General features: G+C 50.6%; 1 protein-coding gene across 7 annotated transcripts in view; it reads right to left on the reverse strand.

Annotated features, from left to right (window-relative positions):
* Window positions 1-14,794, reverse strand: part of ARHGEF9 (Cdc42 guanine nucleotide exchange factor 9) — a 189,710-nt gene that overhangs the window by 92,148 nt on the left and 82,768 nt on the right. The window contains exon 1 of one of the 7 annotated variants that reach the window (XM_053955508.1): window positions 11,461-11,549. The exons of 5 other annotated variants lie outside the window; for them this stretch is intronic. Coding sequence is in view for 1 of the 2 variants with exons in the window: in XM_053955507.1 (XP_053811482.1) it covers window positions 11,454-11,462 (9 nt within the window). In the remaining variant the exon portion in view is untranslated. Of the gene's footprint in view, window positions 1-11,453; window positions 11,550-14,794 lie in introns of those variants that run through there. One more of the 7 variants, XM_053955507.1, reaches the window with a different exon arrangement.

Below are 14,794 nucleotides of genomic sequence, written 5' to 3' on the forward strand. Positions count from 1 at the left end.
GATTGCAATTAAAATGAGTTACACAATGCTGGAAAAACATCACTCATTTCCGCTTCAGATTTTATTTTTGCATCTTTGCTTTCTAGATCCTTTTGCGTTTCAACAGCCACTCCTTGGATCTTAACTTTTTTTTTTCTTTCCACTCTTCTTCTGGCCAAATTGCTCTGCATCCATTTTTACCTTTTATTCCAGCAAGGATGCTGCTGGTGGTGGCTCACACAGCCCTGGAACAATTCCCTAGGCAGTGGTAAAAATCCCCACTGTGAGCCCTGACTGCAGCTGCTGAGCAAACCCACAGAAACCTCTGAGCATTTATCAGAGGCAATTCTTTTGTGAGCTGCCATGAGCCCTCAGGATCCCCTTGTCACATGCCTCCAGGACATCAATTTCCATCTATTGTCCTGACTCCTGCTCAGAAGCCACAAGGAGGGAGGAAAACGGTGATGAAGGCTGGGCTACAGGAAGAAATATTTACTTTGCTGAAAACCTTGTAAAGCCAGGCCAGCTCCCCCTGAAAAGGGCAGTGCTGCCACTATCCCTGCTCCAGCCCTTTGCTGGCCATTCCTGCACTGGGATGGACGTGAAAACAAGATTTTAAAACATGGGATTTCTATCCAGGCAGCAGCAGCAATGTGAGACACCAAGCCCAGCTCTCCTGAGCTCCAAGACTGAGTTCTACAGAATAGCTGGGACAGACTAACTAGAGACCAATGAGAGAGAGCAGGTTTTGGGAAGAAATACTAAATCCTCCCCTGTGAGGGCGGGGAGGCCCTGGCACAGGGTGCCCAGAGAAGCTGTGGCTGCCCCCTGGATCCCTGGAAATGCCCCCTGGATGGGGTTTGGAGCAACCTGGGATAGTAGGAGGTGTCCCTGCACATGGCAGGGGTGGAATGGGATGAGCTTTAAAGTCCCTTCCAACCCAAACCATTCCATAATTCCATGATTGCATCATTATGAGCACAGCAGTTCCTTTGCAGTTAGCCAATACAACCTCAGTCTTGAGCTGCTGTGAATAATACAGAGAACTGCTGGTATTCCCAAGCCTTTGATCTTCATTTGACTTTTGAGGGTTTTCAGGCACCATTTTCATTTAAAAATAGAGGAAGTACTCAAGTATTTATACAGCACAAAGGCTTTAAAGGCTTTCAAACTTCAGAAAAGATTTTTAAGATGCCGGGATGAAGAATGTCAAGTATTATTATCGCTTGGATTTCAACCTGAGTTGGAAAAACCCTGCAAAGGTAAAACTGTCTGCAGGAGAAACAGAGAGGCAAAAAGGGCAGCAAAACCCACTGCAGGGAAGGGGAGATGTTTCCAGCTGTGGGAGACCTGTTCAAAGGAGGAGCAGTCATCTTCCGTGAGCAGCTGAGAAAACCACTACAGACACATCCTGCCTGTCCTGACAGAACAGGAGGGAACGTGCCCCAGGGAACAATCCTCCTTTTGGGGAGAGGATGGCCGAGGTGCAGAGCTCTTCTCTAGCTGCAAAAACAGAAGGCTGAGCTCTGACGCTGCATATGCAAAATATCCGAGGCCAAATGAATCTCTGGTGGAGCCCTGCTGACATCACTGTTGGGATCTCGGGTGGAATTCAAGATGTTGCTTTAAATTAAAGCAGGGAGCTCCTGGGTGGGAGCTCTGCTCTGCCAGGGGCCCCCGCAAAGCCCCAGAGGGTGAGAGGCATTTTTCATCCATCTGCTCCAATCCCACCTGCCTCCAACACAGCACTTTTCATCCTCACTTGCCAAACCCTTGAACAGGAAAGGGCAATTTCCTTCTGTGCATTCTACAGAAAGAGAAACAAAGACATAGAAAGATGAAACAGCCCCTGCAGCATCACCCTGGCAGCAGGAGGTGGGGAATGGGGGGCAGTTCCCCAGACCCCAGCCCTTGGAGGGCCCCATCACTCCCCAGTTGCTCCAAACATCAGGCAGACACAGCTCAAACCAGGCTTTTCAATAAAATATGGAGAGCCCTGATGGATGGTGCACAGAAAAGCCCACCCCCTCTGCTAAGCTCATTAGAATTTCTGGTTGTAACAGAGAGTTTTGTGGTTTTAAAAATATAGAAGATTTAAATTCTCTTGGCTCCAAATACCAGAAACTCAAGAGCTAATGGGGGTGAAGACAAGAGTGCTCTGGATAAACAGGTTATTCTGTCACCACCAATTGTGTCTCTCTCAATGTGCTCTGCAGCCAGTGGCTCAGACTGTCCCAGCCAGGGCACGGAGCTGCCTGCACTCCTGCTCTCAGCCAGCGTGGCAATTTACAGCCTCCTTGGGAAGGCTTTGATATTGGAAAACCACAACCGAGCTTTCTCTTTGCTTGAAAGGCACCCACGGGCTCAGCCACTGCGAAAGTGTTTGCACTGCCCTGAGAGATCAAAGTGGCTCAAAACCTTTTGCTTTTTTCAGGCAAATTAAAAACAAACAAGGCCTTTCCTTCCTTTCCTTTCACTCTGCTAACGCCCATTCCCCTCCTAGGCTTTCCAGGCATCCTGCAGAAATACAAGGACTCGATGAGCAGCCTGGAATTAAGCCTGGCATTAGAGATGGAGGAGCAGAGATGCAGCACCGTGGAGAGCTGAGAGCACCCACCCGCCGTGCAGGGCTCCGTGCCTCCTGCTCCCATCCCTGCCTGTGCCAACACTCACACGGATGTGCCCAGGATTGCCCCTGACATTCCTGCTGACTCCCTTGGATTTTTGTTTGTGCTCTTCTGCGTGTCCATAATTCCTGCTGCTCCCCCTTCCCTGCCCGGCCAGCACGGAGCAAACTGCACATCCCTCTCATCCCTGACGCTCCAGCCAGATCCCCCCCGTGCCAGCGGGACCAAACAAGCGCTCATCCAGCTGCAGGAGCCTTAAAACGGCGATGAAGCCCTTCTGAATCCTGCGTGGGCAGGGCACGCACGGCGAGGGAGAGGGGGAGAGCCGAGGAGCAGCAGCCCGGGGCTAAAAGTGGCTGTTGACTTCACTCTCCCATTTGGGAGTAGGTGGAGGAGGTGGGTGGCCGTGAGCAGAGGGGAGGCGGAGGGGGCAGCAGCTATTTCCAGCTGCACTCATGTGCCATTTCTCTCAGTGCCGAGATTTGAGAGAAAAAGCAGGAGGTGGCGAGTGGGGGGGACCAAAAAGGAAAATCACAGACTCTGAGCAGGAGAACATGTTAAGGAACAAGAGAGAAGTCGTTACCAACAGCACAGCCCTGAGATTCTACCAGCACTGGGGGGTTTAAAAATATAACAAAACCCGAGGCTGCTGGGACTGCTTCCCTGCATTGCACACAAGAGGATACGATGGAAATGAGGCCACTGAGCAAGGGGCTCAGGCCAATGTGTGTCCCCAAAATTATGGTAAAATGCTTGCAGAAAGCCTCCCTCCTAATAAACTGCGAGGTTTTCTTGGTTCCCAGAGATTATGTAATATGTTCTTGCCTGCTGCTGCTGCTGCTGCTGCTGCTGCTGCTGCTGCTGCTGACTCATATTTTCCAAAATATATCTGGGAAGGAAAGCATATGCACATGTGTTTTAATCCATAGGTTTCCCTGTCCATGTCCAGAGTGACCCACAGGGAGGTGCAGTGCTGCTTGCACACGAGTGTACACATGTGTGCCCTGACACGAGACAGCCTGGCAGCTGCTGGAAAACAGAGATTAAAGAAGCACTGCTTTCTGGGGCAAAGCACACAACTCTAACACAGTGCAGGAGGGACCAGGAAAGCCAGGGAGGGAGCCAGCAAAGGGAGAAGCACCGAGCACGCGCTGCCGACAACCTCCAGCCAAACCTGGGCTCTGGGGACCAGACGCAGACTCGTACTGAGCTTCAAATCCAGCTGGGAAAATGGGGTTTGTGGCAGCTGGGGCCACGGTGACAATCTGCAAATGGCAGTGGGCTGAGAGGGACATCAGGGGTGCCCTCAGCACATGGCTCAGCAGCACCCACCCCTGCAGAGGGGTGCTGGGGGCAGCAGAGCCAGTGCTCTCTGAATTCCATAAATCTACAGTCTGGCTCCTGTTAATGCCTGGGAACACACTTCCCAATCTCTATGTGTGCACTGAAGAAGCCAGACTTCTCCTGGCTGAACATTTCTAATTCTAAGGCAGCCTGTTAGTTTTAAGCAAATTGGTTCCCAGCCTGCAGGTTTGGGAGGTTTAGCTCCTCTGCTCCATGCCTGGGTGTGCTTTTAATTCCTTAGGAAAGACTTTTTGACAATTCTGCAAAACTCCCAGTATCCAGGAGATTGGATCGATCTGCTACTGGGCATTGGAACAGAAATCCATCTCCCCTGGACCAGAGGAGACTGAAAATCTATCCAGATGTCAGCCCCTGATCACCAAATCACAGCAGAAGCTCCGCACCGATGACAGCCTGGTTTCATGCACTGCCTGCTCCTCGTGCCTGTGTGCTCGGGCAAAAGCAGGGGACAGTTCCCCACACAGGGTCAGGTGACAGTGTCCCTGTCCCTTCTCACCTTAAATACACCTCTGGAGAGGGAACAGGCCCTCTCCTTCAGCCCTGCATCATCCTCATGCCCATAACAAGGGCTCTGGTGATATTCCCTGCCTTACGCAGACAGCACCAGAGTTAAGACAATTCAATTTTAACACCTAAAACTTCATCAGAGACAACTGCTCCTTCTTGTTTTAGAACAACTTTAAAATGTTTCATCTGCATTCAAAACCGGTTTTATAATTGTTACTTTTTAACTTAATTCTCCTAGAACTTCACAAAGAACGAACATCCAGCATGCCTAAAAGGTTTTGGAATAAACCTTAAAAACAAACATTAAAGATTGATCACGCTTTTTCAAGATTATACTAAAACTGACTGAAGCTCAACTAGATAAGGAAAGAGAGTTGCATTAAATTAATCAGCACCTTATCAAGCCAGGAAGAAAGAACTGTAGATAACAAGCCTTCCCTAAATTTGGTATCAGAACAGAAACTTCAGCGCACGACGTACTGAGAGAACCTTGTCAGATTGACTGAACACAATACAGGAGAGTGGAGCAGCGGAAATGGCAGGGGAATGAGGTCCACAGAAATGCTTTGAAAAAACCCTGTTTTCTGGTAATGCCAGCGAGAGCTGATGCTTTTGCCAAATGGAACAATTTTATTTGACAAAACTTTTCCCCAGATATGCCTGGCAAATTAACCCACTCTTATTGGGGTAGAAGACGGATCCTTCGGGCTTTGCTGTGCACTCCTGTTTGTGTGGCTGAGGCCAGACTGCATTTGCCTGATGACAAGGGAACAGTTCCATGCACAATTCCATCTTTTTGCTTTCCAAGCCCTCCGAGTTGGGCCCATTCCTCTCCTGGCATCTCCGGGCATGAGCTGCAGCCACTCTCACAGCTCTGAGCTCCCGTGCAGGGGTTCAGAACCCCCAAAACTGGCAGCAGCAGCAGCTTAACCCTTTGGATACTTTGGGGCAAACATCCCGAGGACTGGGAGTGAACAAACCCAGCCAGAAACACCCAGGGATGCCTGGCGAGGCTGCGGGCTCTCTGCAGCACAGGGCAGGACATCCCTGAAAACCAGACACTGTCCTCACCTCTCCAGGCGGGACAGGAAGGGAGCAGGGCTGGGGACAGAGGCCCTGGCAGGCGATAGGACAGCCAGGCTCGCTGCTTTGCCAAGCAGGAGCAGCGGGAAGGACATTCCAGCCTCAGTTTCCCCGGCAGAGCACAGAGCCCCGGGCACGCCGGACAGTGACAGCCTCGCTCCCGAAGGACAGGAGGACACCAGAGCACACACGGCTCATGTCACCACAGTGAGCAGCCTAGAAATCCACCTGGGGCTTTATCCAGGGACGAAAGGGGAAAACAAAGAGCCGGGCTGCTTGAACTGGGGTGAGACTGCTCTGCCTCCCTGGCACCGGGCTGCCGTCTGTCCCCAGCACCCACAAGGGTCACTGCCTGCCCTGCCCATCCTGGACAGGTCCTGCAGGAGGGGAAGGGGCTGGGGAACAGCTCATCCCTGGAGACTGAGCCGAGCCGGGAGAGCAGGGAGGGCTCAGCACGGCCCCGGCTCCGCCGAGGCGCAGATGCAGCTGAAAATAGCCCCACGCCGGCTGCCAGCAGCCCATACGTTGTGTTATATATGTCTCAGCTGATGCAAAGGAAGGGGCAGGAGCCACATGGCCCTTCACATGGGCACGGCCGCACTCGGCTGCTCCCGGCTCCAAAATCCCCCAAACGCATCCTGAGCCCGGCACCGGCCTGAACCCCGACACTGCCCCATGGCAAGGTTTGCAGAAAAACGAACAAGCCAGACCCCAAAAACGGTGCCAAACATCCTCTCCCACTGGCAGGCCACACATCCTGCTCCAGATCCCAGCCCCACTAACCCCCATCCCAAAATGTGCCACTCTGCAACCACCCTGTGCCTCAGTTTCCTCAGTTCTGTGATAGCACGAGGGGTAGCTCCCCAAAGCAGCACACTCCTATGAAATTATATCCCTGCGGATAAACCAGAGTCAGTTGAGATCCAGACCTAATTCTTTAAATCCTTGCATGCACACACTCCCTTCATCCCCCAAAATTCTCTTTAATTCAGGTGGTGAAGCTTTCAGGCTGCCCAACGCAGTCCCCACCAGCACAGCTCTGGGGGATTCCTGCCCTTGTGAATACCCCATCAAGGTGGTGTTTCTGACAAGGCCAGAATAATTCCCAGGAAAACCAGGAATAAGGAGCAGAGGCCACATGGCCCTTTGCTGGTTAGAGCAAACCCAGCCGTCTGTTGGTGCTTGCAGATTAAGACTCATTTCCACTCAGGAAAGAAATTCAACCACAACTAATAAAATAAAGACAATAAATCACGGTTCCTCCAGCAGCTCTTCCTCCAGGAGCATCTATTTTTAGTGGGAAGCATCAATCACCACAGCTCCTGCTATCTACAACAGCTCCAACAGGCAAAACCCAGGCAGGCAGAGCTGGGCCAACATGGGCACACACACGTCCCCCACCTGCACAGCCAGAAAGGGGACACACAGGAGAACATCAGGCATGGCTACACCTCAGTACTGTGTGATATTCCTCTATCCCAGATGGAAAAGAGAAGCCACAAGGCAACAAAGGAACAAAGGAACGCACCCAAGGCCATATAGTACATCAGTGGCAAAGCCAGGAGCTGGCTCTGCCAGCCCTGGAACCCCTGCACAAGCACCCTCTTTAAACAGGACAATTCTTACACAATTAGTAACATTTGGGAGTTTTCCTCAAGCTTCCCAACTTCTCCTCATTGGAGACTCTGCAGCTCCCAGACAAATCCTTGTGTTTTACCAAAACATCTTTCCCAACGTTTCACTGGGAGAGACACGCTGAGCACGATGATCACAGCCAGCTGAGAAAATCCAGATAGGAAATGTAAAACACAGGAGCCTCCCCGGGAGAGATCATCATTCCAACACAGAGCACGTGGCACGGCAGCACACGGACACACATGCAGGCAGGCATGGCACACAGAGCACTCCAGCTGAACACACAAACCGAGAACCACAACAAATTGAAGTGACAACACAGACAGGGGTTCTAGTCACAAACTGAAATCAAAGCAACCAAAAAAACAAAAACAAAAAAAGCAAAACAACTTTAAAAAACCAACAAAACAAAAAATTTACATGGATTTTTGGCAATTTTCCTTCAGACATTATACACAGCAGCTGGGCTGTGTACTGAATACCTGATCCAAAAAGAAATATAACCACATTATGCAAACAGATGGGGGCAGGAGTCAGGTGAACATGCAGCTCTTAATAACAGTCATCTACGGGCTGAGAAAGCACCTCTGCATTCCCACAGAAGGGCTGGCATCGGAGCAGATCTTCATTCCCTACACGGCAAAAGCCAGGGCTGCGCTGCTGCCATCCCGGGGGGAAAAGCCAAATGGCAGGACAGGGCAGAGCCACCGCGTCACAGACCTCGGAGCTGTCCCATCCCCTCCAACTTGTCATGTGAGGTTTTAAACAGATGTGGGAAATAGCCAGGGTGGGGGAGGAAGCCTTGAGAAACCTGAAAGGAAAGCATTTTATCTGCCTTAAAGACAGAGCATTAAAAACGCCGTGCGGGCAGGACAAGCCGGGATCATCCCGACACTTCAGCTTTCAGGGAAGCACCCAGAGAGGGGCACATCACCCTTTCCCTTGCCGAGGAGGGTGCCTGAATCTTTAAGACGGCGGATTGCTGCTCGGGAGGAATGGACTTTTTATGGACTGTGGGAAATGGGGTTGCTATGATACAGGCAGAGGCATTTTCATGAATCCTATGGCAAATAAGATTGAATCCTGCTTAAGCAGACAACAGCAAGGCAGGTCTCCCATCACCCAGCCTCAGCAAACACACAGCAGAAGCACTGAAAGAGATTATATGCATCACAAATATGCTTTTTGCAGACAAATTCATATTTTTTTTCTTTGGGGCCTTATTTTCCAGAGGGTCAGCACTTTGATTCCTTTAAAGGAATGATCCCCCTGCCTCACCCCTGGGTCTGAGTATCCCCACAAAGGTGAAGAAACCCAGAGGAGTCACGGGTCAGAAGCGTCCCCAGGGACCCAAGCGTGACCCTGATGGCCCCACGGAGCTCCAGGACACGGAAAGCTCCAGTCCCAGGGAATTTCACAGCATGCAAATGCCATCCGGAATACTGCAGGCACAGTCACTTAGGGGCACAGGGATCTAGTGGGGACTGGCAGCGCTGTCACCCCAGAAAGCTCCCAGTGCTCAGCAGAGGCTGAGCCACTGTGCCCAGCTCGGCAGGACGGAGGGGCTCCCACACGCCTGGAAAACACCAAAGTGCAGCTGCCAAAATACAAAACTGGGGCTGGGGCAGGGCTGGAGAGGTGGTCTGAGGCCTGGCATGGGAAACAGAGCTGAACAAGCAGCAATCCCAGCCCTCACTCACTGTTTCACCTCTCACTTCCTCTCTTTTCCCCCAAAATTCCAACAGGAAGCCCGAGGTAACGAGAACAGTGCTGCTACAATAACAAAGTTTGCTGCTGCCAACTTTTCCTATTGCTCTGCATTAACTTTCCTTCTTTAACTCCACCAGCCTTCAGGAGGATAAACGGCAAAAAGTTGTAATAAAATCACAGGAATTCTCCCAAGCACATTCCGTGACGGGAAGAACTCGGTTCTCGGCACTCCCTCCCAGCAGCTGAGCGTGCACAGCCCCTTGGCCTCTCCATGCAGCCCCAGCACAGCCCCCAGGATGGAACCAGGGGGCACTGCAGTAAGAGCCGTGGGGCATGGCAGGAACATCCACCACCAAACATGCACGATTCCCAAATATCTCCCCAGGAGTACAAGCTCTGCATCAAGGAATGCGCCCAGGAAACAGCGGCAGGCACTGGGCATTCCTCGTAGAAATCATATTGAAAGGTAAACCTTAGTGCCAGAGAGCCCTGAGAAAATAAACATTCAGGCACAGCTACGGCCCATTGTAACTCACTGGTCAGTTTTGGGTTGGGTTTTTGCTCATTCTTCCACCCTTTCTCCTCCAAAACCCTTTGTCGCTCAAGGCGGTTCCCCTGAAAAGATGATTTGGCTGCTGTTTGATCAATTCCCTCTCCATGGTGATCTCAGCTCACTTATTACTTTTCCAGGAGATTCTGCAACCTATAAAACTAATGACACAGGATGGCCAACAGGCAAATAGAGCAAATTTCAGCTGTTTAACAACCCAAACCATCGTCAGCATCAATTTTATTCACTAGGTTTTTTTTAGGGAAGAAGATTGACTCAGTCCGTTGTGAAGTGAAGCAGGTACCTCTTGCAGATAGCTACAAGTGAAGAGAGCAAACGGAGCCAGCAGGCACCGGGGCATCTTCCTGGGCTTGGATCCCTGGCTCCTGCCTTTCCTCCCACTAAAACTGCCCCATAACACTTTTGGGGACGATTGTTCCCACCCTGGGACTCAGAGAATTTTTTTTCTCTTTTATTTAGAGCTAAAAGCACTTTGGAAGTGCCACATTTGCAGGATTTAACTCCGTTTCCAATCATGCCACCATGGAAAAGCCGTTGCCTCCTGAGCCCTGCTCGGCATTTAACTCCCAGCACACAAACCCCCACTGGGAAATAACTCCATGTCTCCATCTGTAACCTCCAGCTTTGTCTTTATCTATCAGTTACATGATTTTTTTTTCAAAGGACATCAAATAAACAATAGACAGCTGGAATAAGCATGAACAAATTAAATTATCAAGGCAATAAAATTCCAGTGACTATCAGCAAAGATAAAAACATTTTCAAACTGATATTTTTGGCTGTTTTAAGCAATTCTGATTTTTCTGAAGGGTGAAATAATATATTTAAAAATCCTGAAGATCTCTAATAGAAGCACAGAACAGAGATATATTTTCCAAAGGAAAAGGCATTACTCTTTTCAGACATTCCCTTCGTATTCTCTCCAAACTTCTCGTGCTGCCACTGGATCCCCTGCCAGCCCTGCTTGCAAGCTTTGTAAACATTGCAATGTCAGGCTAGAAGCACCTCTAACTGCTGGACACCTTTCCAGCAAGCCCGTAATACACAACTTAGCACTTCATTTTCCACAAAATCAATGTAAATAAAGTCACGCAAAGCAACCCATCTCAAAAGCTCGTTATCCTTGAGGTGGGCAAAGATTTTTCTTAGATACATTCCACAAAATTTGATATATACACACACACATGAAAAAGACAAAAGCAAGCCAAAATCAGATCTCTTGAAAATCAAAGCAAAACCCAACCCCTCTGTATCTGTTGCTTTAGCAAAGAAAAACAAAGCTGCATTGCCCTTTCTCCCTTTGATCTTTCCTTCCCAATTTGCAGAGACAGAAACCACGTACAACCAGAAAAAAAAACCCAGCAGGTTATGTTTTGGTGCCTCTCACATCTCTAAAGAAAGGAGCTGGGTTACATCAGTGTGGACATAGAATTTGGAGGCTTTGGGGTTGAATATTCAGAAATCAAATCAGATCATCACGGCAACATAGATTAATACAGTAAATAGAATTTTTCTCTTTTTTTTTTTTTTTTTTTTTGGTGGCTGAATGTTATTTAGCAAAGATTTAATCCTTTAATAGGATTTCTCAACCACCACCCTCCCCCCTAAAAAATGCCCATAGCTCGATTTCATTGCACACAGCAGCACCTCTCACCTGGCACCTACATGGTTACTCTCACAGACATTGCACATTAACTGCTCGCTAGAAATCGCACACAAAATGACTTATTATTAACTTGAGCCTCTATTTCAAAGGAAAGCAAAACAACACAGCCAGTGCTCACCACAGACATATCATTTTCACTCTGCTGCTGCCTAAAGAAGCACAGCTCTGTCTTGCTAGCACAGAACCACGGAGGACTGGATCGCTATTATTATTTATCACATTTAAAACCCCGGCAAAAGCAGCTACACTTACAGGCATACTTAAAAGACAAGACATGACAAAAGATTTAGGGAGAGATAATAATACCAACGTCATACATATCACAGCGAGGCCATGTTGAAGCTCAACGCGTTTCCCCCCTCAGTAAGAAATCTCTCTCTCTCTTTCTCTCTCTCTCTCGCCTTTCTCTCTCTCTCTCTCCCGCTCGTGCTCTCTTGTTGAATTGCTAGTGGTAGTAGTAGCCCCCAACAGCTCAGGAGAAAAAATCCATTTAACGAGTGCCCAGGAAGAACATGAGTATGACATTCACAAGCAATAGCACCACAATCACTGCAAAAACGACCACCGTTTGAACATCCAAGGTCATGGTGCAATGCAGAACACTGTAGTGTTCGAGGTGTGGGGCTGGCAGATTTGGAGAAGTCAACCTCTGCTCTGTAAGACTGTCCATACATCCACCATGCTAGAATAGAGGAGAAAACTGTTCCTGGTTTTGGGTTGGTTCGTAATGCTTTGTGCTCTGCCTTTAGTTTCTCCCCTATCTGCTGTCTCTAGCTCATTCTGAGCCCGCTAAGTGAAGCATCATCACAACCAGTGAGCACTCGGGATGCAAAATCCTTCCTTTAGGAAAAGAGCGAGCGCTGTCTGCAAGCTTCTCTCTCTGTCTCGTCCCCCCTCTCTCTCCGGGTCTCTCTCTCGCTGGCTGGCTCGCTTTTTAATTCGTCAAGCCAGTGCAGATACGGAGCCCGTGTGAGTGTGACAGCTCTGCAAGCTGCTGCGGCTGCATCCCTCGGAGCGAGGCGGACCCTGGCGCATACTAATCAGCTCCAGTGACCAGGCAGCGACGGCATCCTGGCTGTCACTCAAACGCAGAAGGAAGCGCTGGCTCCATAAATACGCGAGGCTTCCGCCCGCCGTGACAGCGAGCGCCACGCAGCCGCGGCTCTGTCCCGCGCTCCCGAAGCGGCGCGGATGCTCCGGCCAGGCGGCTCCCGAGGCGGCTCCCAGCGCTCCGAGCCGCGCACATCCCGCTCCGCACCGCCCCGGGATGCGGCTGCCCTGGAAGCGCCCAGCTTCCCTGGAAAACATAGCCCCGAGAGCCGCTGCTGCTGGGAGCCCGCTCAGAGCTGGGAGGGGAGAAGGAGCAAAGCGGCCAAAATAACAAAAAGGCGACTCATGGTAACCTGGGAATTCGCTGTGGGCCTGAAATGTGGGAGATGGGCAGGGGGAATCACGTTTTAGCTCTGTGCAATTGTTCTCCCATCACGAATCCTATAACCTCTCCCCTCAGCACTGCACTAAGAGTTAAACTGAATTCTGACTCTACAGACAGAAATCTATAAAAGGGGGGGAGGACAGATGGAGAACCTTTATTCCTTCTGCAGCAGCCAGAAATGTTCATTCCTACATTAAAATCACACACACACACACTCAGGGTTTATGGCCCAGGTGCCAGGTGCTATCCCAAACCCCAATCTTAGCTCCCAGAACCAGCAGGTACCTCAGAGAGGCATCACAACGCACACAGACCAGATACGCTCAGCTGGAAAAAGCAAATGATTTTCCAGACAAAGACAAATATAGAAATGTTGCCAATGCATATGCATAATGCACTAAAATGTGCATCCGGGGGCTGAGCACGGCACCTTCCAGGAAAGCTGCGCCTCCGAACGTTCCCATACAGACATGAGGCCAACAGGCACCACACAGCACCTCGTTTGTTCTCCTGCAGTAAACGGTGGGAGCTGGGGAGCACTTTCATGTCTAAACGTGGCCAGCTTCATGTTTTAACCTCAGCCCCACCACCAAGGGCAGCCTGTCCTGCAGTGTCCTTCCAGGGCACCAGCGTTTGGGGAAGGGGCAGGGGGTGATGCTCCTGCCCCAGCTCACCACTCACACCAACACCAAACCCAGCTGTTTCATGCAAGGCTTGGTTTCATTTTCTCTCTGTGACAGAGGGCTTCCTCAAAAACAGGAGGGTCCTGTATCCACCCCAAACACCATCAAAGGAGAGACCCTGTCAGGACTGGGTCTTCACAGGGTTTCCCTCGGTGGCCTCCTGGTTTGTGCCAGACCAACACTCAGGCAGCACCATCCTGCTCATTTTTGACCAGCTCTGGAGCACGTGCAGGCTGTGATGCTTTGCAGATGCAGAGGGTGGGTTGTGTTGAGCAGCATTAGAAACAAGAACAGTTTGGGTTCCTTGGGTGGTTTATTTTGGGTGGTAAGTGCCAGCCAGAGCCTCTGTCCAACATCTGAGACCCCTGCTCCATCCAGGCAGGGAGCTTCTCATTCAGGAGGACAGTGAAAAGCCCTTTTTCACCTGTAAAAAAATCACAGGAAGCTGCTTTAAATCTGCCCCAGGCTGCCCTGTTAGCACACATGCCAGGCTGGATCCAGGTGATGGATCTGCCTCATCCCCAGCTTCCAAACCTGCATTTTCTATCAAGGATCCATTTTTAGGATAGTCAGTCTGTCTGATATAATTTTAGACTAATCACAATAGCAAACATAGAATGATTCAGGTTGGAAGGGACCTTGGAGATCGTTTAGTTCGAACATGTAATAGACGTGGAATATTTATTATTATTGCTACCATCCTTTCCCAAAACAACACAGGCAATTTTCCAAAACATAAACCTGAACTTACAAAAACAGCCAGGAAATTCCAGTTTCAGTCTCAGAAGCAGCAATGACTTCCCCAAAACATACAAGCAGCCTGAATCTAGAGGGATTTTATGTCCAGTTTATCTTTTCCTCTAAACTGCAGTGAGCACAGAGGGAGCCTGGGTGTGAAGCACAGAGGAAATGTTAGAAGAAGCCCGGTGGAGATGTTCTGCTGGTCCACACCCCCCCCCCCCCCCCCCCCCTCCCCAGGGCCTGGGGACCCTCAGCAGCACAGCCCATCCCTGGCTCTGTCTCCTGCAAGTGCCAGCGAGGTTTCGCGGCAGAAGCCCTGAGGCTTTGCACGGAGCCAGGGGAGCCAGAGCAGGGCAGGGGGAGCAGCAGAGGCCGGGAAACCTCCAGAACAAAGGTGCACACCTCACACATGCTCACTAACCACTTCCGGAGCCCAACGGGAGGGTTCCACTGCCAGCACCGAGCCTGGCAGGGCTGGGGCTGGCATTCTGCAAGAGCTGAGCCACTCAGAGCGCGGGGGAGGGCACGGATTACAAAGAGAGACACAGAGACACAGAGCCAGCCCCTCCTGATCTGCTGGCCCCAAAACCCCCACCACGGGAACCACGGGGGGCTGTGGGGACCCCACGGCTGTGCTGCCTGCCCTGGGGAACCTGGGGGATGCTGCATCCGGGGGATGCTGCACCCCGGGAGGCTCAGCCACAGCATCCCCTTGCCCAGGTGAAACACCCCCTAAAAAAGATCAGGCAGGAAAGGCCCGGGTGCCTCACCTCACCCAGGGACAGCATTGGG

This window comes from Vidua chalybeata, chromosome 14 (assembly GCF_026979565.1).
Source record: "Vidua chalybeata isolate OUT-0048 chromosome 14, bVidCha1 merged haplotype, whole genome shotgun sequence".
NCBI lineage: Eukaryota > Metazoa > Chordata > Aves > Passeriformes > Viduidae > Vidua > Vidua chalybeata.